Below are 23768 nucleotides of genomic sequence, written 5' to 3'. Positions count from 1 at the left end.
CCAGTTCAACTTGGCAGTTGGCACTGGCCACAGGGGAATGCAAGGCTAAGGCGGCGGAGGAAGGCAGTATCCATCACTCGTCCCGCATCCACAGTTCAATAAGAGCTTCTGTTTGTCCGCATGCCTATCGCACGTCTGAAGAATTCTTCCTTTCTTTTCACTCGATCCCATTTCCTTTCTTTTCTCTGATTTAGCACCACTTTACGAGTGCTACGTTCTCAGATTACAGGTATCGATTATTTGGTGCCTCGACGTACAGTTGTCCGTTTGAGCTCGTCCTACTACGGTACTGGTACCTAATGCATTGCGGTTGAATCACCGTACCGTATCCCTGAGGGCTAGCTTTCTTTCCACACATACGACAGCATACATTCAGACCCCATAGCCGTAGACAGCCATGGGTGTCCCCAAATTCTTTCGATGGCTCAGCGAGCGCTATCCCTCGATATCGCAGTTGATCGCCGAGAATCGCATTCCCGAATTCGACAATCTCTACTTTGATATGAATGGAATTATCCACAACTGCACACACAGTGATTCAGACTCGCCGACGCATCGGATGTCCGAAGACCAAATGTTTATTGCCATTTTCAACTACATTGAGCATTTATACGGCAAAATAAAACCTAAAAAGCTCTTCTTCATGGCCATCGACGGAGTAGCCCCACGTGCAAAAATGAACCAGCAACGCGCTCGACGATTTCGTTCTGCGCTCGATGCCGAAGTTGCAAAGGAAAAAGCGATCGCTCAGGGTATCGAAATGCCAAAGGAGGACGCATTTGATAGCAATTGTATCACTCCGGGGACTGAATTCATGGCTCGATTAACCAAGCAGCTAAAATACTTCATTAGCAAGAAGATCTCCGAGGACGTGGAATGGCAAGGTGTAGAAATCGTTCTTTCCGGCCATGAAGTGCCCGGAGAAGGTGAACATAAAATCATGGAATACATCCGGCAGGCGAAAGCCCAGCCGGGTTATGATCCAAATGTGCGCCATTGCTTGTACGGATTGGATGCAGATCTAATCATGCTTGGGCTTCTTAGCCACGACCCGTATTTCTGTCTACTACGTGAAGAGGTCACATTTGGAAGGCAGGCACAGAAAAAATCGAAGGAGCTGGAACATCAAAACTTCTATCTATTGCATCTTTGCATTGTTAGGGAGTATCTGGAATTGGAGTTTCAGGAACTGCAATTGACCACAAAATCTGGTTTCGTTTATGACATGGAACGAATCATTGACGACTTTATTCTCATGGCTTTCTTTGTTGGAAACGACTTTTTACCAAATTTACCACACATGCACATCAACGAAGGTGCGCTCGCATTGATGTTCACCAAGTACAAGGAGGCGCTTCCCAAGATGGGAGGTTATATCAACGAGTATGGAAGTATCAACCTGCAACGACTAGGCATTCTTCTGGACCATCTTTCAGAATTCGAGTTCCGCTTCTTCGAAGCTGAGTATTCGGATGCGAAATGGATTCGCTCGAAAACTTCGAGCAGCGAGGTAATGGAGTCAAATGACAGCCAGAAGTCGTTTACAATAACACCTTCACAAAAGAAGCTTCTCAAAGATATCAAACAGTATGTTTTGAATCGACCATCTAACATCCAGCACGCGAAACCGCTGGACCTTTCACCGACCCTTCTCGCAAGAGATCGCAAATTTGTTGAACAACTCGCAGATGACCTACGATTGATGTGGACGACTATAACAGATGACCATGGCGAACGCTTTATCAGACTTCAACTGCCAGGTTCCACGATTGCTACCAAAGCTGAGGGCGACGCTGAGGAGTCCGAGGAGTCCGAGGATGAAGAAGCTTCCATGGCGCTTCGACGAGTGATCAAGCGATATGAGAATGCCAAGGTTCACGAGCAGACCGCTGAAGAAGCTCAGATGGCTGCCGAACAGAAGTATGAACAGAAATTCCAGGAATGGAAGAACAAATATTACATGGAGAAGTTCGGCCATGGTCTGGAAGACGAAGCGGCAATGACAAAGTTAACGGAGAACTACGTGCAAGGCCTACAGTGGGTTTTGTTCTATTACTATCGTGGTGTTGTTTCCTGGCCGTGGTATTTCCAATACCACTATGCGCCTATGATTTCCGGTTCGTTCTTATTTTCTACCATCATTTCATACGCATACTCATTGCTCTTTCTACAGATGTGAAAAAAGGCCTTGGTGCAAATATTGATTTCAAGCTTGGACAACCTTTCCGCCCATTCCAACAGCTTATGGGCGTGTTACCTGACCGCAGCAAAAAGATCGTTCCCACTGCTTATTGGGACCTCATGACATCCCCCGAGTCACCTATCATTGACTTCTATCCTCGTGACTTTGAGCTCGATATGAATGGCAAGAAAATGGAATGGGAGGCTGTCGTTAAAATTCCCTTTATAGATGAGGCTCGTTTACTTCCTGCTATGGCCACCCGAGAGCATCTCTTAACCCCGGAAGAGAGAGCAAGAAACGAATTTGGCGTCACGTTGAAGTTCACCTACTCTCCGTCTATTGAATTCACCTACCCTTCATCGCTTCCTGGAATCTTCCCGGATATTCCTAATTGCCATTGTATCGAGAACATATATGATCTTCCAACTATGGATGGGCTTGAGCATTATGTTGGACTTGTTGATGGTGTTAAGCTCGGTGCAGCAGCTTTGGCAGGATTTCCTACTCTAAAGACGTTGCCACATGCCGGGCAACTGGCCTTCCATGGCGTCAATGTCTTCCAGCAGGACAGTCGCAAGGAGAGTATGGTCATTACATTACTCGGACCAGAAGCGAGATCCAACGTTGAGTTGGCCAAGGAGAAGCTTGGACAACGTATCTATGTTGGTTATCCATTCTTACAGGAAGCCCTTGTCGTTCGAGTGTCGGATGAATTGTTTGATTACATCTTGCCAGAAGGAGAGCAGCATGTTGTCTCGATACCACACTCTCCACCTCAAATAGAGCAGTGGACTCGAAAGTCAGATAAAATTGAGGCTTACTATAGTAAACGCCTTGGAATGATCATTGGCCCTGTTGAATCAATGATCCATGTTCAGCTGCTCAGAGGTCTGAGAAAGAACGATGATGGTGCGACAGTCAAGGAGTTTGCAGACATTCCTGGGCAGGAAACAGATTATGCTCTGCAGCTTGTCGTTGATCGGGTTATCAGTGAGGATCAAAGGTTCCTCGAGAGAGGGGCGGTGTCTATTGAAGAAGAGTTTCCTGAGGGTTCGAAGGCGTTCTTCCTCGGAGAGTTTAATTACGGAGCCCCAGTGCAGGTCACTTCTCATGAAGATGGAAAAGTCCATGGGATGATGATTGCCGTCAAGGGCAAGGAGCCTGAATTCGGCAAACAACACGTTAAGCAGGCAGAGAAACTCTCGCCCTATACGCCCTCGTTTGCAATTGCGAGAAACCTTCGTTTGAACGCTCTCGTCTTGGCAAAAATTACATCCTCGTTCTCCGTGACGATTGATGGCCAGAGGGCCAATCTTGGCTTGAATCTGAAATTTGAAGCTCGCAAACTCAAAGTTCTAGGCTACTCCCGCCGAGGGGAAAGTGGATGGGAATTTAGTAATAAGGCAATTGACCTAATCCAGCAATATATGATCAAATTCCCAGATTTTATTGCCGGTATTCAACGCAACCCACAAGGGGACAAATACGAGCCCACAGACTTCTACCCGGAGGAAATTGCGATGGACAAGATAAAAGAGATCAAAGCTTGGTTGAAGTCTGTCGAATCCAAACATCTGGAGCGGGTCCCTCTTGATGCTGAACAACTCGATTCTGATGTTGTGAAACTCATTGAGGCTGATGCAGATCGCTTAACACAAACGCAGTCAGCGTCTGAAATCAAGAAAATAAAAAGTGTTCCTCGACAGGCACTATTGAAACCAGCTGATGTTGAACATCGACTTGGACACCAGCGATTCTCCCTCGGAGATCGCGTTGTCTATGCCCAAGATTCTGGAAAGGTTCCTCTTGCTACTCGAGGAACCGTTGTTGGTCTGACTCGCACTCCTCGAACAGTGTTTCTTGACGTTGTGTTCGATGCACCTTTCATGAGTGGAACCACACTGGGTGACCGCTGCTCTCCGTTCCGAGGGCAAACTGTACCCATATCTTCTGTCCTTAACCTGACCGATCGACAGCTTGTGGCTGGCACACGGGCTGCAACCAATAAGAAGGCACAAAAGACACCAGCGAATGTAGGCTATGGGTCACCACTGGGACCTGGCGGCTTGGGCCAGTTAAGGGAAGCTGCGGCCCCTGCCCCATTACGAGGATCATATCGTGGTGCCGTCTCTGGGCAGCCAAATGGGCGGGGCGCCCATATCTCACGGGTTGGCCGTGGTGCTGTGAATGGAACCCCTGCTCAGTCCGGACACCCTCATGTTAACGCAAATGGTCTGCAAAATGGTCAAAACTTCCGCGGGACAAGAGGACGCGGACGTGGTGGCGCTTCTCGTGGACAACAGCAGACTCGAGGAGGCTATACCTCCGTGGAAAACGGCCATCAAGATGAAGGAGTGGTTCAAAACAACCCGAACTTTCGACCAAAAAGCTACAACAACGTGCCGCCCCCAGCTGGCTTGAATAATGGAACGGGACGGGGAAGGCCCAATGGAAATCGTGGAGGAAACGCCCCTGGTGGTCGAGGTAGAGGTTCGGCCAGAGGAAGGAAACCTGCGCAAGCCGCTGAGTAGATGGATATCTGCAAGATTACTGGAAGAGTTTCTATGGTCAGGCAACGCTTCGCAGCACTGTATTAAGTGATGGTTCTAGAAAATTAGAAAAAGAACAAAGAGGCTTGTACAGGTGATGACTGTCACCTAGCATATTGCCCAATCCTCGATCTTCATACGTACTTGTAATTTGACTCGACTTCCTAAGTACGTACACTGTAGTATCTCTGAAGGCCGTTTTGTTTCTGCCTCAGGCCGATATGATCCACAGAATTCAGTCACGTGGTCTCCGTGCTACTACGCAATTCGAGATTCTGCCCGCTCCGTCGGTCAGGAACAACCGACATGCCAGACAAGCTCAGTCTACTCGCCGAAGCATGCTATCGAATGTGATCATGAATTTATACGCTCTACGTTAGTCCAGAGCTTGTATTCCAGCTATGAAAGTATCGTCCGTCCTCGCCGGATCGCCGCTTCGGCCGGCGTTTCGACTCACGCCGCTATGGCTTTCGGCTCATGCGTATCGGCTCCTCGCATCAAAAACAACACTTCAAGATGACCATACTTTGTTTATTTTCCGTAGCCAGACTTCGAATCGGGTTTGGCGGAACTGGTTTTGTCCTTGAATCGTGACTTGACAGACCGTTGTATGCTACTTGGCTTCCATTAGCAGTCGTCTCTTTACCCCGAGAATTGATCCGTCCTGAGCTACAGTCACTAGTAAATACTCGATCCCACCTGCGCCGTTTGGCTTTTGTACTACTAGGCTCCACGATCCATGGTTGTGATGATGTGGTGGCATTAGACGGCCCTAGCATTGTCTATTCTTTGCCTTGAGATGTATTTCAAGGCGCGGAGTGCTTGGCTTCACAACAGTCGTGAAGTTTCCAGACGCCGCCAAACTCACCGACTGAAACTGATTTTCTGACCTGCTGATCCCTGAGGCAAATACCTTGCGTTGATATTCTGCTTTTGCATGATGGAGTTTTGGGGAGCAAGGGTATAACGGCAACAAGGGTAGTACCAACCGATCGGCATCATGGGACAAATCTCCTTCAATGATTCTTTGTCTACCGTAGATAACCCGCTCGGCTATTCCCGCATCGAGCTATACAAGGTTGGCACACAGCCATCTTCTACTTCCTCCCGTCAAACATAGCGATGCAACGCGGTGGCCTACAGCATGAATTCGACATTCGCGGACACATACAGCTTGGCGAATATTGGACTCGATATTGTCTTGTGGCGGATACCGGGTCTTAAGGTCAGTCTAACGGGCGGATACAACAATTCGGGCAAAATCCGGGACCATGACACTACGAGTGGTTGTACAAGAGTTTACCCTCCTCTACTCGAGGTGGCCTTGGCTACAGAGCTTTCGTAGAGTATCAACCTTCACGGGCTGGATGTTCCTCCCTAGAGGATCACCCGAAGAGAGTGTGGCAGCATGACGCGGATATTATGCGTCATGGAAGTATTTGCTGTGGAAAGAATTTACTGTAGAATGACTTGTTGCTACGCAAGTCCTGTATATTTGGGATATGCGCCAGGTGCGTATACTTCCCTCCTCAAACAAACATAGTACATACAAGAAATATCATTGAGACTTAGACACTGACAGCAGCCCAACGAGCAGTTACACGCATGCCATCGCCTGCCGAGAAGCCGAGACGCGGTTGTGCTCCGGAAAAACTAATGATCCGTCCACCCTACGCTAATCTCCGAACAGCCCTGCGAATGCCAACCAGAAACCAGGCAAGCTGGTCCAGAAAGAACTTTCGTTTGTGGTGACGAGGCTACGCCCTATAATATCTCCATATTCTATACGAAATATCTCGGCTCGCATTGAAGGGACTCCCGCCGACAGATAGAAAGCTTGAACGATTCAAGATTTTCTCGCAATTTTTTCTATACTCTCCCCGCCCGATGCACTCATCGAAGAATCTATGGCTGGATCTCGCAGGAGTCCGGGGCTGAAAGACGAGTGGAGAGTTACACAAGATTCCCAAGATAATACCACCTCTGCTCGCGATCGTTTCCCTGGACACGAAAGGGGCAAAAATAGACACCGCGGGAGACGCCGGCCTAGCGGTCGTGAACGACGTTCGAGGTCACCATTATCGTCGCGCTTAGGCCCGCCATCGGGGGGCGAGGGCAGTGTGGGACATCGTGCATCATCACCTAGACCTTCGGCATCACGCAGGCCGTCATTTACATCCACCCATTCACTGCCCGTGAGCCGAGACGGACCAAGGTCTCAGGAGGCGCACGACATATTACCCGAAAAGTCACACGGACGTGGCGGCACTGACTGGGAAACTTTCCCGCAAGCAAGACGTGGTCGTTCTCCTCGTCGTCAACGTCGATACCGTAATCGCAAAAATCGAAACGCAAACCAGAACCGAGGGCATCCAAACCAGCAAGGAAAGTCGTCAAGGCGAGAAAGTTACCAAGAGCGAAGCCCCCAAAATCGTCCTTATTCGAGCGGAGGACTTGATCAAGCGTCTCATTTGTCCTTGTCGCCCGGAAGGCAAGATTTCCCGCCAGGTTCACCATCACAGAGGTCATTCAGTCCGGGATCCTTGTACGAGGATCTGAACCAGCGAGGACAGTCTCCTTATTCTGTTGGGTCAAGAATCGCCAGGCGTTCGCCATCGATCCCGCCAAATCTAGACAACAGAGTTGGCTCGAACTATCATATTTCTGCTACAACAGACTCACGGGATTCGCCGTCGACAGCTCGGCCGACTGCTGAGGCTCGTAACGACAACAGTGGCAACAATCACGTTTCTGAGTCATTACCTAGGCACGGGAAAATGAATCCGGCACAGGACTTTGATATGCGAGATGCTCCGACAGGACCACGGGCGGACAGACAAAATGCTTCTCAATACGGAGCCAATCACGCGCCATATGCAAATAGCAGAGGAGGTCGCAACAGGCAAATAGGGAATGATCAAGATCCGTATCACCAAGATCCAGACCACGGTTCCAACAATATGCCGTTAAATAATGCAAGTGCTCCTCAACGCGGAGGCTATCATCGAGGAGGCTATCAAGATCGTCGTTTCTCCGGCCATGGCCCTTCCGGCTTCAATGGTTCCGGTGCACACCGAGACAGAGGCCACTTTAATAGTTCCCAATGGATCCCAACAGGGCCCCGAGACCGAGAAGGACTGAACAATTCTCCCAAATTTCCCAGCCGTTCGGGTTCAAATACACCACAATACCAAACTTCCCAATTCAACGAGCAGTCATTATCCGATATCCACCATGACGATAATTCCAGGTATCCAGGTGATGGGAACATGGAAGACGTGCAAGCTAAGCCGAATGCGGAACTTGAAGATGCTCAGAATATGCCGCCACCTCCTCGAGAACCTGGGTCTTCGACAACTCCAGCAAAGGAAGGCGGTAAATTCAGCTTTGCTTTCAAATCAAAAGCGAATCCTCCACCTGCTGCAAAGCCTGTTCCCGATTTGGCACAAAGAATGCAAGTTCGCGAACCACCGCGTGGGCCAGCTATGCGAACTCCTGAACAACCATCTCGCAATAGAATGTCTGGACCACTGCCACCGCCAAAGTACAAACAAGATCATCGACCGGACAGAAGAGATCGGGATCGAGATGCACACCGTGGTGGCCGAGGCAGAGACGATCGAAGAGATTTCCATTCGAAAAATCCGCGTGATTCAAGGAGGGACGACCATCGATTTGACTCTCGCGATCCCCGACGGCGCGATGATCAACGACCCGACTTTAGACATGATCGTGACCGTGACCATCGCCGGGACAGGTCTCCAGAACCGAAGAGGCAAAAAAGGCTTGTCCAACGCCTCAAACCTCGACAAATTTTGTCAGAAGAGTTTCGAGATTCGGACTCGGTATACTTTCGCAAACCTGGCGACGAATCCGTTATTGGTGCCGGCACCTATGGAAAAGTTTTCAAAGCAATACATATATATACACAGGATAAAGTTGCTCTGAAAAGAATACGAATGGAGGGAGAAAAGGATGGCTTTCCTGTTACTGCAGTGAGAGAAATTAAATTACTGCAACATCTGCGACACAACAACGTGGTCAGCCTATTAGAGGTCATGGTGGAAAAGAATGAATGTTTTATGGTATTCGAATATTTATCTCATGATCTGACTGGCTTGATCAACCATCCTACTTTCACACTTACGGAGGCACACAAAAAGGATCTCGCCAAGCAGATGTTTGATGGTCTTCAGTACCTCCATCATCGCGGTGTCCTTCACAGAGACATCAAAGCGGCCAACATTCTGATCAGCAATCGAGGCCAGCTGAAATATGCGGACTTTGGTTTGGCACGTTTCTTTTCCAAAAGTCGTCAGCTAGACTACACGAATCGTGTTATTACGATATGGTATAGACCTCCAGAGCTTCTTCTAGGAGACACCCGATACGGACCAGCGGTTGATATTTGGAGCGCCGCGTGTGTCTTTATGGAGATGTTCACGAGGAAGGCAGTTTTCCCAGGAGACGGAAAAGAGCTCAGCCAACTTGATAAACTCTATAGCAGCCTTGGAACGCCAACCCGAGCCGAATGGCCTGGCATTGTTGACATGCCTTGGGTGGAGTTAATGGGACCGACAGAGAGAAAGAAAAGAGTCTTTGAAGATACGTATCGAGACTTTTTGAGTCCAGGTGCACTCGATTTGGTGTGCCAGATCTTTCAGTATGATCCTGCCAAACGACCGACGGCGGATGAAGTACTTGCTCATACATACTTTACTGCTGAAGAACCCGGTCCACAACAGGCTACTGAGTAAGTTTCTTCCTTGCGTTTTTCGAATTTATTCTACCTGCAAGTATACTAATGAGAGTCTACAGACTCGAGAATATCGAGGGTGACTGGCACGAATTTGAATCGAAAGCGCTGCGCAAGGAAAGAGATCGAGAAGCCCGTGAGGCTCGCAAAGACAGGGAAAGGGAGAGAGAGAAAGAGAAGAGAAGAGCAAGCACTGGACCTCCTCAGGAGACGGAGCGCGATGTGAAGCGACAACGTCAAGAGGGCGATAGTACACAGCAGCAAGGATAATAATGAGTTCTTACTGATGTCTTCTTTTACTATAGAGTTGATCATGTTGTATCTATAAACCATAGGATGGTATCACAATAAGATCATAATATTGTAATAATAATTCTAACAAACCGTGTACCAATCCCTCTTGTGCACATCCACAGCTTATCGCACGTCGGTTGCAGTTTCGTCCATTGCCACTTTAGGCAAGTGGGACACAGGCACATCACTGCGGGATTCGCAAACAGAACGCCATCACGATAAGATCAACAAGAGCTTCACTCTCTTTATTCTTTGTTCGAAAAGTGTAGGTTCTTGTCTAGAGATTCAGGTAAGCGTCAATTAATATCTGTATAGCTCGCGCATTGCTAATGACTCACTACAGTTCCATATCTTATCGGGAGCCCTGTGATCCAACATTACGATCGTCTCTTGCTCAACATAGATAATCCAACCTGTTCAAAATGTCCCATCTCGACGCCTCTAAACTCTTCGCCCTCAATGGCCTCGTCGCCGTCATCACCGGCGGCGGAAGTGGTGAGTCCATCTACGCAATCATCGTATAAATAACATCATGACCACTAACGCACCTCGAACATACAGGCCTAGGACGCACAATGGCCCTAACACTCGCCCAAAACGGCGCCTCCAAAGTCTTCGTGCTCGGCCGTCGAGCCGATGCACTGGACGAAACAGCATCCCTCTCGCCCCATCCGGGCGTCATAATCCCCATTGTAGCAGATATCACGTCCAAGGACTCCCTGGAAAGCGCATACAAAACTGTCGCTTCTCAAACGGAGTATATCGATTTGCTCATTGCAAACAGCGGGACAATCGGGCCCCGGAACGCGCGCAATTTCACAAAGGATGGCGAACCCGTTCCTCTGGAGGAGTACAGAGAATTGCTCTGGTCAATTGACCCCAACGAAATGACTAATACCTTTCACGTTAATGTAACGGGCGCCCATTTCACAGTTGTCGCGTTCCTACCCCTCCTAGACGCAGCGAACAAGCGTCATCCACCCCAAGTCCCCAACAGCGGCGTCCTGAGCCCTCCCAGGCCCCAAGTCATCATCACCTCCTCAATCGGCGGGTTTATGAGGCAAGTTGTCTCGGGATTAGCATACCAACTCTCAAAAGCAGCCGTGACATCACTCATCAAGACACTCTCAACGACTCTACTCGAATACCACATCCGAGTCAATGGTATTGCGCCGGGGATATATCCGAGTGATATGACTACTACCCGGCTGGAAGAGTTTGGGACTCGGCATGGGATTACGGAAGGGGATGTTCCTAAGGATGCTGTGCCGTTGACGAGGGTTGGGTCCGAGCAGGATATTGCCGGGCTTGTGCTATTTATGGCTGGTGCAAGTGGTGGGTATTTGAATGGGGCTATTGTTGTTTCGGATGGGGGGAGGTTGGCTTCGAAGCCTTCTAGTTATTAGACTATTACTTATGTAGGTAGGGTAGAGATCCCATGGATGTAGAGGTAGATATCTTGCACATAGGAGTCAATACTATATACAGTCTTTATTCGATTACCTTGGCAGGAAAAGTTTATATCTGGTCGTCTATATCCTGGCAAGCTTGTCGCCGACATATTCCTGGTTGATAGCCGCTTGTATCAACTGGTTCGCTATAGCAGTGACCGGGGGCAGTCTCAAATTGCCCTCGACGTAATCCTTGCTGGGCGGCTCGCCAATCATACTAGCACCATTCTTCAATGCTTCTTCGACCTCAGCAATAGAGAACCATTTCGCATCTTCGAGTTCAGGGTCATGTTCCAAGTTAATGGTTTCATGCGCTGGGTCACTGACTTGCGCAATAGCTCCAATCATGAGATTGGCAGGATATGGCCATGGCTGTGTGGAGTGAATAACGACTCGCGACAGTCTCACACCTGCCTCTTCCCAGACCTCACGGCGCACAGCGTCCTCAACAGACTCACCGGGCTCAATAAAACCGGCCAGAGTCGAGTACCAGTTTGGTGGGAAACGTTTAGAGCGGCCGAGTAGGAGTCGCTTGCCGTCAGCAGAGAGAGTAGCGACGATGATAGTAGGGTCGGTTCGAGGGAATGAAAGATTGGAGATGGTTGTGCGAGTGGAACAGGCTTGCTTCTCTAGGTTCTTCCCCTCTGCAGCTAGTGCCTTATCAGTGGGTGGGCATGCGCGTTTTGTGCCGGCGTTGACGGAAAGAGTAGGATGACCGCATGTTCCGCAGAACTTGTTCCGATTATTCCAGTCCATGTAAGCACGCGCTTGGGCATAAATGGCACCTAGAAAACTTCATCAGTATCTCAACTCGACAAGGAAAGCTTCGTACGTACCGTCGTTTGGCGGCTGCAGCAAATGTTGGCGTGTAGTAAATGGTGTAATCCCTCTAGCCGCAAGCTCCTCTACAACAGCCTTGGCCTCAGCTTTCTGCTCGTCAGTGCCTTTCTCGCTAACATCTAGCGCAAAGTAAGGTCGCCCTTTATAAATCTTCCATTGCAACAGCTCCTCATCAGTGTGCACATTATCCGCGGCACTTTCGTCAACGCCCAAAAACACCAAGTCTGGCTTGGTAATGCGCGAGTCATATTCCTTCATCATCTCCTCCTCGGATTTATCGAAAATTGTTGGGGGCACAAGCTTCTGCACATCCTTGTATTCCGCATGGTATAAGGAGTTGGGACCCTTGATCAGGGGCGACAGGTCTTTGAGGAGAACGAAGCGGGTGGACGGATGCTTCACGGCAGCACTGAGAAATGCATGGTCCGTTCGGAGGAAGGAGAGGCGGTTCAATGGAGAGCCTATCACAATCCGTTAGTTTACAATATTTCGGTCTTAGAAAGCCAAGATCATGCGAGCGAACCTCCAAAGTAGTTTACAGTCTCCTTGCCGAAGCGTCGGGCCAGCATCGAGTCCGCTTGGATATGCGCGGGGTTCGGCAGTTGCAGGATATTGATATCGGAATTGCTCATGATGCAGAGGTTCTTCAGTGACGGAGATATCTATGTTGTATAGCCTATTGGAAATCAACAATTCGAAGAAAAAGCAAAGAAAAGGATACGGTGCTTGAAAGAAAGGGAAGCGATGTACCTACCTGAACTGAGCGCAAAAGATGGGAGAGCGGAGCTGCTCCCCGCCGCTGTTCCTGCCGATCATCTCGGATGGATTGATTAATCAGCCATGCTTTCATCGGAAACCCCATCCAGGCAAACTCCTCGACGAACTCGTGTTTTGACTTCCTCTTGTTTGCGCCAACCATGTCTGTGTGTTTCAAGGCTAAGCCACAAGGCGTACCCGGTACCTGCCTAGGTATGGTAACTAGTGATGTTAGTTGCTGCCTACTGTCAATTACCCCTATAAAAGCCGCCTTCTCCCTCCTTTCGCTTGTTTAGATTCCAACATCTGTATTATACTGTGAATACCGAATACTCTCTTTATCGCAAGAAGTTCTCTGCGAGCGTACAAAAGCCGGTCAATTCTGTATATCATTAACTATCTCTATTTTGTATTCTGCCTGGGCACATTTGCTTGATCCGTACCTATACTTTATATCATTTTTGAAAAAGAGAAGAAATAGGGGGTAAAAAAAAGGCAGCATGTCTCAATCTCAAGTCACCGCTCACTCGACCGAAATCGACATCACCAACTTGCCTACCAAGTCAGTGACCTTTGCTCCGAACACGGCCACTGTTAGTCGGGAGATTGAAGGCATCCAAATCAAGGTGAGCATTCCCAAATCTTAACAACGAACGACTCCGTAAACTAATGAATTCTTCAGCCTGGCGCCAATGAAGTCACCATTGTAGGCCTCGATCCCAATATTGACCCGGACTCTGTTCGGGTAGAGGGTTATGGCCTAGCGACCATCACCGACATTCAAACAGAAACCATCCCTCGGAAGCAGCAATTCCAGGACCAATATCCCGAGCTTGAAGAAGATGTTGATGTTGATTCCGAGGATGACTCAAATCTCTCCGACGATGACTACGGCGTCGACAAGAGCGCTGTCGATACTGCCAAGTCAGAGCTAAAAAAGGCAGAGCAGACTTTGGCTCGTTTTCAAAATAGCCAGGACACCGCTGTCAAGGTCCTTGGCTTTCTGGACCACTACGGTCAAAGCATGCAGCCTGAGGAGGTGGATGTTGCCAAAATGGCCGACTTTTTGGCTGTCTACCGAGACGAACGCACGTCAGAAAGCGCAATTTACCAGGCATCAACCACAGATATTGCGATTTGGACCGAAAAGGTGGCAGCTGCTCGTAGAAAGTTCAATCGTGCTGAGGCTGCTTTTAAAAAAGCAAGAGAAGCAGCTTCTCGTGATATCCGTCGAGTGAAGGAAAAGAAACAGCGCGAAAAACAGCAGAAACTATTGGAGAAACAACGTATCATCCAACAACGTCGCAGATTCTGGACAAATAACGTGGGACAGGTCATTGTTCATCTTGATCGTTCTTTGGATTTCACACCTGGCCCAAGTAGGAGGCAGTCCATGACATCAGTCACTGAAGCAAGCGCTGATTCCAAACCATCGAAACCACTCGACGAGGATTCCATCAACCTTCGACTCACATATGTCGTGCCTAACGCTAGATGGGCACCTCGCTACGAACTAAAAATCAGCACACCGAAATCTTCGGCTGATTTGGTATACCGCGCAGAGTTTGAGAATGCCACCTCTGAGACATGGAAAAACGCCAAAATCACCTTTTCAACTTCGCAAACTTCTTTCTCTGGGTTAGAAGAGAAGATTCCGAATCTGGAACCCTGGCATGTAAAACTTGGAAGCGCTGCGGGATTGATCGTGAAGAATGGGATTTCTGAGAGCAGTATGCAAAGCAGAAGAGAGATCATAGCCAATAATCCTTCATCGTTCAGTATGAATAGCAGACTTAAAAAAGCAGGTGGAGGTGGACTATTTGGCTCTTCCGCGGCTGCTCCTTCAGGTGTCGGTGCCTCTGCTTCAGGTGCTTCTGGTTTTGGTTCAAACAATAACCCTGTGGCATCATTTAGCGCTGCCACTCGGAGTACACAACGTTCTCTCTTCGGTGGTGTAGCACCGCAGCAACAGGTACAACAAGTGCAACCACCTCCACCACCACCTGCGCCGGCTGTGCCGGCTACTACTCAAGAATTTGCAAGACGATTTTCCAGAATGGCAGATCAAGCGGCAAAGCTCGAGTCGGATGATGATTTTGTGGACGACGGTGATGGCATGACGCTTGTGGGAAATCATTCGATTGCACACCAAGACTCTGTCCGCCAAGACTACGGTCTCACTACCACATACGATCTTCCAGGACAGCGTACTTTGGAGCCATCTGCAGTTCAACGACGCCATGTCATTGCTGAGCTTCATCTGGCATCCGTTACACTTTCACATGTGTTGATTCCCAAACTCCGACGTGCAGCCTTCCTCAAGGCACGAATCACCAACACGACATCCGTTAGTTTGCTAAGTGGCAAAGCTGGCATGACTGTTGATGGTACGTTTTTGGGTTCGACAACCCTCTCAAGCTGCGAGCCACGCCAGTTCATCGATTTATCCCTTGGTGTTGACCCATCTGTACTGGTATCATACGCCAAACCGACCGCGAGACGAGCAACGACGGGATTCTTTAGCAAGGAGGACTCCGCTATTTTCACTCGCAGCTGTTGGGTAAAGAACACCAAGAAGAACGATATTTCGATTACCGTGTTTGATCAGGTTCCCGTCAGTGAAGACGAGAACCTACGTATCAACATCCTGGAGCCGAAGGGACTGGAGAAGGAGAACGACACGGCAAACCTGCACGAGCAGTTGAAGAAGGGAGAAAATGGCAAAGGGAATGTTGTGCTGGCAAAGAATGGTCAGATTAAATGGAACATCACTCTGAAACCAGGCAAGGACATTAAGTTGGTTCTGGAGTACGAGAGCCGCATTCCCAGTGGCCAGCAGATTATTGGACTGGACTAGTCGCCTGGTTACTGAAACTCGTCTGCTTTGAAACCATTTTGTTATTATTTGTTGTCAAATCAGAATGACTATCTAGGTAGTTAAATAGCAACAAATCATGCTGTATAGTTTACCGCGAGTATATCTTAGTGTAATTGATCATTGTGTGGCCGTCATGATTCAAATACTGATTCTGGGACATGTTAGTATTTATATAAGACTATAAAAAGATATGTAGGAAATATTTCTATTCTAAAAATAGATCAATTGAAGCATGGATGGCCAGTTGGCCTGTATAATACGGTATCGATGCCATGACGATCGATCAAATCATATTCGTTCAGTGTCGTGCCTATCTTCTCGCTGTAGTCCTACATCGCCCATGTCTAAATCTATCTGGAGATACCAGTCACTCTCTGCACAGCATAGCTAAAAGGCAGTTCTGGATCAATAACCCCCGCAACCTTCAACACATCAACCGTTTTCTGCACAATCTCGCTATTCAATCCTTTAGTCGTCTTGACAAATCTCGTCGCTTTCAACCACTCCCTTGCATCCTCTTCGGCGTATGTGCATTTAAAGTCTCCCGTGCCGAGCAACTTAATAACGTCCTCAGTATTGCTCTCAAAAGCAGCAATACCCTTATCAAGCAAACCAAACAATGCCTGTAGATCCACATCACTCTCCGGCGTCGGAAACGTCTTTGTAGAAGCCACAATAAGCCATGAAGGCCAGGGCGTATATATCTCCCCAATTTTTTTAAGTGGTGGCGGCGTCGTCGATGGTACGACGGGGTCAAAGTATGGCTTTGTAGTGAATTGTTCCCACATGAAGAATTCGGCCTTTTGGGATGCGCCGGTTGATGACACGCCTTCTCTGAGATCGGCGAAGGGGCCGAGGATGACGGGCTTGAGGCTTTCAACGGCCCAGCCTTGTTGTTGGGAGAGGACGAATGACATTATATGTGATCCACTAGAATTTTGTCAGTACGAAATACTGTTATGAAGATAGAAGCAGATATCACTAACCTGCCTAGTCTGCTCACGCCAACACGCGAATCCTTCAAATCGCTGACCCCATTGAGGTCCTCTCTGTTCCTGCCAGTAACAATCGCCCATCGTAGAGGTGTCTCAACCCACTGTCCTACAATTCTGTACCCGCCATCATCACCAGCAGCCTTGCTGGCTTCCAATTGCTGTTTGCCCGTCAACCCCGCGATCCAGCCTTCTGTGAGGCCGATACCGATATCAATTTCATTGGAGCGCAGGGACGTGATCATATGCCCCGTTCCGGAGGGGAAGGAGATGAGTTCCAGCTCAAAGGGGAGATCGGCGTAGGAAGGGTCACGAATTGCCAGGTGGAGGGGTGCAAGGTAATGTTCTGAAAGGTGATTTTATTAGTATCGTTCACCTTTCTGAGTCGCGTGAGGGAGAATGAAAAGGCAGCATACCTGGCACGTAGCCTACTCGGATTGTCTTCTTGGGAGCTGCCATGTTGCTGGGCTATTGTACAGTGCTAATAACTCGGTCAATTGATATGAATATGGAAGAAAGTCCTGGTGTCGACAACTTTCATGATGATGTCCATAAGACTGGTGCGGGGTCACCCCCGCCATCCAGCTCCGATGAGGAGATATAAAAAATAATCTAGACTCCGATACATGTAACCTTATATTGATGAAATCATTTATAAGATAAATTGCACCGCAATGTATATCAATATTTGTATATATACCCTATATGATCCAAGAATGCTTTATTATATATTGATCTCCAACTCCCAAAATATTAAGAAAGGAAGCCTCCGATGTGATGAACCTCGCATAAGAGGCAATCAACCTAGATGAATGTCCTTTTCATTTGCACCCCATCGATCTCCATTCGCAGTCGCCGTATAGGCAGCCTTTCCAGTACCGAACATCAGATATTGCATACCCAAGTACATATCGCACATGCACTGGAAGATAGCGCAAAACTTGAATGCGGGAGGAATAACATCCTTTGTATAAAACAAGTAGCTCATTTTCATAACATCACCAAGAAGCCAAGAGCCCAGGACAGAGACACGGAACCCTTTGCAAGAACGAGAGCGCTGGTTGGCGAGGATCTGGGGAACAGGCAAGAAAGCTTCGACTGTGAGTCCGGCGACACCGAGGAGGTTGGTATAGGTCTCCGTTTGGGAGATGAAGGGGAGGAACACGTGGATCACAAAGAGAGCACCGGTGAAATAGCCCAAAAACGTCCAATACCTAACACCAAACATGTTAGCATACGCCGCGACTCTGATCTTTTAGAGATATGACATACGGCTTCTCGCTTCTCCAGCGCCAAAATTTATATGGTCGCGAAAATCCCATAAGCGTATTGTCTTGACGCTGTCCACTGAATGGAGTGTGCTCAACGCTATCTTTTGCGCCTGGAGTTGGTCTATTGGCTAATGCGATTTTGAGTAATACCAATTGAACGAATATCATGTTGATTGCTTGGACGAATAATGAAGTCGCATAATATGAACCGAACCAGTAAAAGAACCTAATAAACCACTTGTTGTTAGTTTATCGCATGGTTATTTGAAGAGAGGCTAGGACGGCGACGTACTTGAAGATTGATGCTACGAGCATGATCAATGGAATGTCCAAGGAGAAGCCAGCCGAGCTCTTGCTCCTGTGAATGCTATGAATCTGGTCGGCATAAGACGTAATGGGGGCGGTAATGAGGCTGCAATTTTTGAAGCACAGGGTTAGAGATGAGCGACAATCAACTCAAGTGAGCTCTGAGGGGTATAGAGCTCGTACAAGAATGGCGCTCCATATTCTAGTATGATGTCGAGGAGCCACATGGTGCTGTGGATGTGTGCCTCCCTCTTCGCTCAAATGCTGAAAATTGTGAAGAATTTGGGGACTAGTCGTGGATCGAGGAGTTCAGAGTTAGCCTGGGGGCCCAGCTGCGGCTTTTCTATAATGTCGGATTCTGATCTGGCCTGACAGCACCGGCCGGAGTCTTCGGATGACAGTTGGTGTTTCACCGAGACTTGCTGGTTCGACATGAAAGGATGTCGGAGTATCCGGTAAATAATCAATTGCTAGACTGATTCCAGATTTATTGTATTCCTCCGGTCGCGCAACTGTGAGCGTGGGATGAATTGATGAATTTGGACGAAATTGTTGACTGATTGTTGATTGAAGGCTGAACGCGGCCCGCAAATTGGTCCGTCAGCTTGGATTTTAGATTTAAAGTGGGCCGTGACTCCTGGCGATCCACCGTACTACTAAGTTAACTAGTTAACTACAGAGTAGAATTGCAATGCTTAATTTATTCCTGGTAATGACTTAATAAACTGAATTTCATTCAGAATGATTGACTCTATGGCAACAGAAGATACATATGCTTCGCAGTAGGGCAACGCCCCTAGAACTCGATCTTCCACGACTTCCCAATAGCAACATTGGGCTTCTTCACCACAGCAAATGCTGCCTTGCCGTTCTGGCTACCTGTGAATTGCAAGGAGGCTTTGGCTGCTCCCTTGGATCCATCCTCGATGACCATGACGGTGTCCTTGTGCTCCCATTCAGCTGGCGCACCAACCACAACAATCTTCTCAACGCGAACATCGGCCATTGCCTTGAGATACTCATCGGTCTTGGGACCTTTGGTGCCGATGTCTTCCGAGACAAATGTAGAGTCAACAAAGGTGAATTGGCGGTGGATGTAGCCACCTTTCTTGTAGTCATAACCTTCTCCATCATCCACATAAAGCGTGCCGTCGGCCGAACCATTTTCGTCTAGTACGACCACGAGAGTATAAGGATCCCACTTCATCAACCCGCTGCTGCGTCGTGGGCGATCCCGTCGAGGGATAACATGGCCGCCCTGCATGAGGACAGGAATTCTGTCTAACGGAGCAGGGACCTTGTGCCACTTTCCGCTGCCCTGGTAGACCGTGTAATCAAAATAGTCATAGTACTTCTCGGTATCAGACAAGTAGATGTCGACGGAATCTTGGTCTTTGGCAACCACAGGCTTGACCAAGATACCAGTCGAAGCTAGGTAGAACTGATCATCCATGGCAAAACCCTGCTCGTCCTCGGGGTGGACATAATACTGAGGTCTCACAATGGGCATTCCAGTAACGGAAGCTTCATGGAATGCTGTATACCAAGCAGGAAGGAGTTGGTAACGGAGACGGATCGCCTGGCTGATAATTTGCATATAAGGCTCACCGGTCAAATATGGTTCGCGGCGACGGGTATCGATATGAGCATGAGCTCGGAAGAATGGGTACCAGATACCCGTCTGATACCAACGCACAAGAAGGTCCTTATCGGGGTTTCCGAAGAAACCACCAACATCTGCTCCAGCAAAGGGGAAGCCAGCAACACCTTGGTTCAGAACCATGGGCATCGACATCGCTAAGTGACCCCACTCAGCCTGGTTGTCACCGGTCCACATAGCCCCCATACGTTGAGAGCCAGCATAAAATGATCGAGTCAAGACAAATGGACGCTGTAGCTGACCTTTCTTTCGCTCAACCAAACCCTGGTAGGTAGCATTGACCACAGTCATACCATTGAGATTGTGAACATCTCTGTGCTCCCAGTTTCCGTAATGGATGTTGTCTTTTGGCATGGTAGTTTCAGGACCATTGAACACCGAAGGTTCGTTCATATCATTCCAGATAAAAGTGTTATGGAATGTACCCTTGAATTTGTCGTAGGAGTAGAGACCCTTCCACCAGGAGATAGCAGCTGGGTTGAAGCAGTCGACCCAATGCGATGAGCCTGGCCAGCACCAACCGTCGTAAATGTTGCCGTCTTTGTTCTTGACGCCCAAATCCTTGCTCTTGAGCTCATCGATAACATGGTAGCCATTCTCGTTCTTCAAGTGAGGATCGATAATGGCCACAAGCTTACGTTCCGACTCGTCCAACTGATCCTGCATGCCTTTGGGGTCAGGAAAGGTCATTGGGTCCCATGTAAAGTACTTCTTGCCATCTGTATATTCAATGTCAAGCCAGATCACATCGTAAGGAATTTGGTAGCGGTCGAACTTGCGGTCGACTTCCTTCACGTCCTCGTCAGTGACGTAATTCCAGCGGCACTGATGATACGCGATAGCGAATTGTTGTGGAAGTTGTGTGTATCCCGTCAACTCTCCGTATGTCTTACTCAGGGTCTGTGGATTTGGACCAAGGAAAACAAATACATCAAGCTGACCGGACTCAGAGAACCAGTGGGTCTGTGTAGTCCTTTTACCTGTAAGTCCTAGCGAAAGAGGATTGGAAGTAGATTTGGTTTTGACAATGTCCACCCATGTCTCAGCCGCGTTAAGCCAAAAGACGCCCACAGAGGAGTTTTTGCGATGAGCTTGCATGAAAGGAATGGCGCCGTATAGTGTCATTGGGCTGTCCAGCTCGTATTCGAAAACATCGCTGTTGTATAGACGATATGGTTCCTCGTGGTTACCAGAGCCACCCCTAGGAATGTCAGCTGTGTAGTTCGCGTGTAGATATTGAAAGTACATACCGTGTCTCCCTCAACGACATCGAGTCTGCATGTTCTGGAATACCGTATACATGCTCGTACCCTGGGAAAGTGATGTCCAGGGCTACACTTTCGGGCCCTCTGGGCTTAGAATCAGTGTTTCCACCAAACGATTCCTCCCACCATGTGGCCTCATTCTCCGGCTCAGTCTCGCCTTCAGGGACATCAACTTTGGGTCTCCAGTGCTCCAGATTGAGAAAGCCTCGGTCGTTCAATTTGATGTGAGTTTCTCCATCGCGTTGAAAGTTTATCTCCAAGGGTGCATGGCGAAGAACCATTTGATACTGATGTTCAGGGCCATATTGGACCTTGGTATACCCAGTCTCTGATTCGGGGCTGAAAGCTGCAGCCTTGTTTGGTGCCAGACCGCCAACTATGGCCCACTTTGCAGCCTCGTTATATCGCTCCTTTCGAATGTTGCTGTCGTGTCGCAATTTGATATCCCCCTTGATTCGCTTTTCTTCGTCCAGAACAACTCTGGCGGCACCCGACTCCAAGAAGGATACGGTGAGAGGTAGCCTGACCTTCTCTCCGGATTCAGTGGTCTTTAATACTACTCCTTGTAGATAGCCATTGTTCAATTCGACGGACGAAGGCTCGAGTTCATATGGCGTCTTCCAATTGTTTGCCGAGGCGATAGCTTCATCGGCATAAGCTCGGTTCCGCTTGCAGAAACCGGACTGGGAGCATGTTTTGAAATTCTCGTGCTTGACGCTGACTGCATAGCACTCAGTAGATGAACGACGATAGTCAGTATATTAATACGTACCAACTGGGGAAATAAAACAAGCAAAAATGGTAAGGAAGCTCAGGAACAGCGTCAACTGTTGCTTCAGAGGCCGATGCGCGGCCATGACGTATGGATAATGAACGAACAATTGAGGCTGAAATTCAACTATATGCAGAACCGCGACCCAATGTGTTTGCACTGGACCCCATTTATGTTGTGTGAGGTCAAGCGGGAAAGCAAAGCTGCGACAGTGAGTAATGCAGCTGGCGACTGGTATCAAGGAGCAAGACTTGAGACGAATGAAGCTGCCAGATAAACAAGTACTGTAGGTACCTAGCTGCGGCCGCTAAGAACCTCCGCCAAGACAGCCCCGATCGACGTGCAATCGTATTACCATTCGACGATACAGCGGTATTTTTCAGTTTGTATAGTTATAGTGTTATTGATTCGCGTACTCTATCACAGTTGCGTGAGAACGGCTTATGCTCAACAGGTAGTTACATAGCACCAATTGGGCCCAACATCGATCTTGACGCCCATTACGGGTGTAGCACATCGAACAGAAAGATAGCCAACTAGTCGAACACGTAGAGACCACTAACCTGATGGTTGGCTAGCACAGTACCCCTCCTGCCCCACTGCTCCTCCTGTTGTCCGCCATAATAATTTTCTCCCCAGCACTCTGGCTTCTCCTCCATCTTCTTCTCCTTACTTTCTGTCCTTCAACAATTGTCATATTCTTCAGATCCATTTTCTGAGCTTCTCATATATCCAAAATGTCTAACGAACAGACGTGAGTTACATTGTCCCCTCCATTCCTATGCGTTTGTAGATCTCGCGCTTGACCGCCTAAAAACTCTGTTACCCCTCCTATTTCGATCTGGCAAGGCAACCTTGGATGTTGATGCTAACAATTCGTTCAGTTTCATTGCTATCAAGCCCGATGGTGTCCAGGTACAGATGAATCCCCTTCGATCAACACCAAAGCAATTGGTTCTCGCATCGTTGTGAGCTGATTGACTAACAACTTCCCAGCGTGGCCTCGTTGGACCCATCATCTCTCGCTTCGAGTCCCGTGGGTAAGTCAATGCCATTATATACCGCATTTAAGGATCATGCTGATTACTTTCTATAGCTTCAAGCTCGCCGCTTTGAAGTTGGTCTCCCCTCCTCGTGAGCTCCTGGAGAAGCACTATGCCGACCTCTCCGAGAAGCCCTTCTTCCCCGGTCTCGTTGCCTGTTAGTCTTCCTACAACCAGCGGCTGCTCTGATGCCAAATAGAGCTAATGCTAATCAAATTCAGACATGTTGAGCGGACCCATCGTTGCCATGGTCTGGGAAGGCCGTGACGCCGTCAAGACCGGTCGTAGTATGTTACCCATCAATGCCTGGCCGAAAGACACCCTACTAACATTCACAGCCATCCTCGGTGCCACCAACCCTCTTGCTTCCGCCCCTGGCACCATCCGTGGTGACTACGCCATTGTAAGTGTCTTTTGAAAACCTACTTTTCCAGCCTTGGCTAACATGTGAACAGGACGTCGGCCGCAACGTCTGCCACGGTTCCGACAGCGTCGAGAACGCCAAGAAGGAAATTGCTCTCTGGTTCAAGGAGGATGAGGTCATCAACTACAAGCACAGCCAGTTCGACTGGATCTACGAGAAGGCTTAAATGCTCTATTGTCAATGACACCCGACTGAGATGGACATGACGGTGCTTTGTACGGCAGAGAAATAAAAGATATCAAAAAGCCATTGCAAATAGAGAGATCTTTTCCATATGGTATATATCGTATGTACAGCTTCACTATAGGTCATGTGCAGCATTGTATACG

The 23768-nt window shown here is 48.5% G+C and overlaps 9 protein-coding genes across 9 annotated transcripts; 5 read left to right on the top strand and 4 right to left on the bottom strand.

Moving 5' to 3' along the window:
• Window positions 1-397: 397 nt before the first annotated feature.
• Window positions 398-4713, top strand: EYB26_004272 (uncharacterized protein; the record flags this gene model as incomplete). Its single annotated transcript, XM_054263566.1, has 2 exons — window positions 398-2117; window positions 2174-4713. The coding sequence occupies 2 exons, from the start codon at window positions 398-400 to the stop codon at window positions 4711-4713; spliced, it is 4260 nt and encodes a 1419-aa protein (XP_054119541.1).
• Window positions 4714-6638: 1925 nt separating this feature from the next.
• EYB26_004271 (uncharacterized protein) lies at window positions 6639-10151 on the top strand (the record flags this gene model as incomplete). The annotated part of the gene is made up of 4 exons (XM_054263565.1): window positions 6639-9484; window positions 9550-9737; window positions 9904-10070; window positions 10125-10151. 4 exons carry the CDS (start codon window positions 6639-6641, stop codon window positions 10149-10151), a joined length of 3228 nt encoding a protein of 1075 aa, XP_054119540.1.
• A 52-nt stretch (window positions 10152-10203) lies between these two features.
• On the top strand, window positions 10204-11187 carry EYB26_004270 (uncharacterized protein; the record flags this gene model as incomplete). The annotated part of the gene is made up of 2 exons (XM_054263564.1): window positions 10204-10276; window positions 10343-11187. The coding sequence occupies 2 exons, from the start codon at window positions 10204-10206 to the stop codon at window positions 11185-11187; spliced, it is 918 nt and encodes a 305-aa protein (XP_054119539.1).
• Window positions 11188-11313: 126 nt separating this feature from the next.
• EYB26_004269 (uncharacterized protein) lies at window positions 11314-12991 on the bottom strand (the record flags this gene model as incomplete). The annotated part of the gene is made up of 4 exons (XM_054263563.1): window positions 11314-12017; window positions 12069-12533; window positions 12596-12734; window positions 12827-12991. 4 exons carry the CDS (start codon window positions 12989-12991, stop codon window positions 11314-11316), a joined length of 1473 nt encoding a protein of 490 aa, XP_054119538.1.
• A 337-nt stretch (window positions 12992-13328) lies between these two features.
• On the top strand, window positions 13329-15685 carry EYB26_004268 (uncharacterized protein; the record flags this gene model as incomplete). Its single annotated transcript, XM_054263562.1, has 2 exons — window positions 13329-13454; window positions 13511-15685. The coding sequence occupies 2 exons, from the start codon at window positions 13329-13331 to the stop codon at window positions 15683-15685; spliced, it is 2301 nt and encodes a 766-aa protein (XP_054119537.1).
• Window positions 15686-16056: 371 nt separating this feature from the next.
• EYB26_004267 (uncharacterized protein) lies at window positions 16057-17157 on the bottom strand (the record flags this gene model as incomplete). The annotated part of the gene is made up of 3 exons (XM_054263561.1): window positions 16057-16636; window positions 16693-17044; window positions 17115-17157. 3 exons carry the CDS (start codon window positions 17155-17157, stop codon window positions 16057-16059), a joined length of 975 nt encoding a protein of 324 aa, XP_054119536.1.
• A 340-nt stretch (window positions 17158-17497) lies between these two features.
• Window positions 17498-18502, bottom strand: EYB26_004266 (uncharacterized protein; the record flags this gene model as incomplete). Its single annotated transcript, XM_054263560.1, has 4 exons — window positions 17498-17912; window positions 17971-18195; window positions 18262-18381; window positions 18459-18502. The coding sequence occupies 4 exons, from the start codon at window positions 18500-18502 to the stop codon at window positions 17498-17500; spliced, it is 804 nt and encodes a 267-aa protein (XP_054119535.1).
• Window positions 18503-19071: 569 nt separating this feature from the next.
• On the bottom strand, window positions 19072-22057 carry EYB26_004265 (uncharacterized protein; the record flags this gene model as incomplete). The annotated part of the gene is made up of 3 exons (XM_054263559.1): window positions 19072-21136; window positions 21186-21921; window positions 21973-22057. The coding sequence occupies 3 exons, from the start codon at window positions 22055-22057 to the stop codon at window positions 19072-19074; spliced, it is 2886 nt and encodes a 961-aa protein (XP_054119534.1).
• Window positions 22058-22709: 652 nt separating this feature from the next.
• On the top strand, window positions 22710-23605 carry EYB26_004264 (uncharacterized protein; the record flags this gene model as incomplete). The annotated part of the gene is made up of 7 exons (XM_054263558.1): window positions 22710-22726; window positions 22857-22887; window positions 22969-23012; window positions 23069-23172; window positions 23237-23302; window positions 23354-23418; window positions 23471-23605. The coding sequence occupies 7 exons, from the start codon at window positions 22710-22712 to the stop codon at window positions 23603-23605; spliced, it is 462 nt and encodes a 153-aa protein (XP_054119533.1).
• Window positions 23606-23768: the final 163 nt, after the last annotated feature.

Source organism: Talaromyces marneffei, chromosome 3, assembly GCF_009556855.1.
Source record: "Talaromyces marneffei chromosome 3, complete sequence".
In the NCBI taxonomy this organism is placed as follows: domain Eukaryota; kingdom Fungi; phylum Ascomycota; class Eurotiomycetes; order Eurotiales; family Trichocomaceae; genus Talaromyces; species Talaromyces marneffei.
Note: the sequence above shows the minus strand (reverse complement) of the source record. Positions and strands in the feature narration are given on the sequence as shown.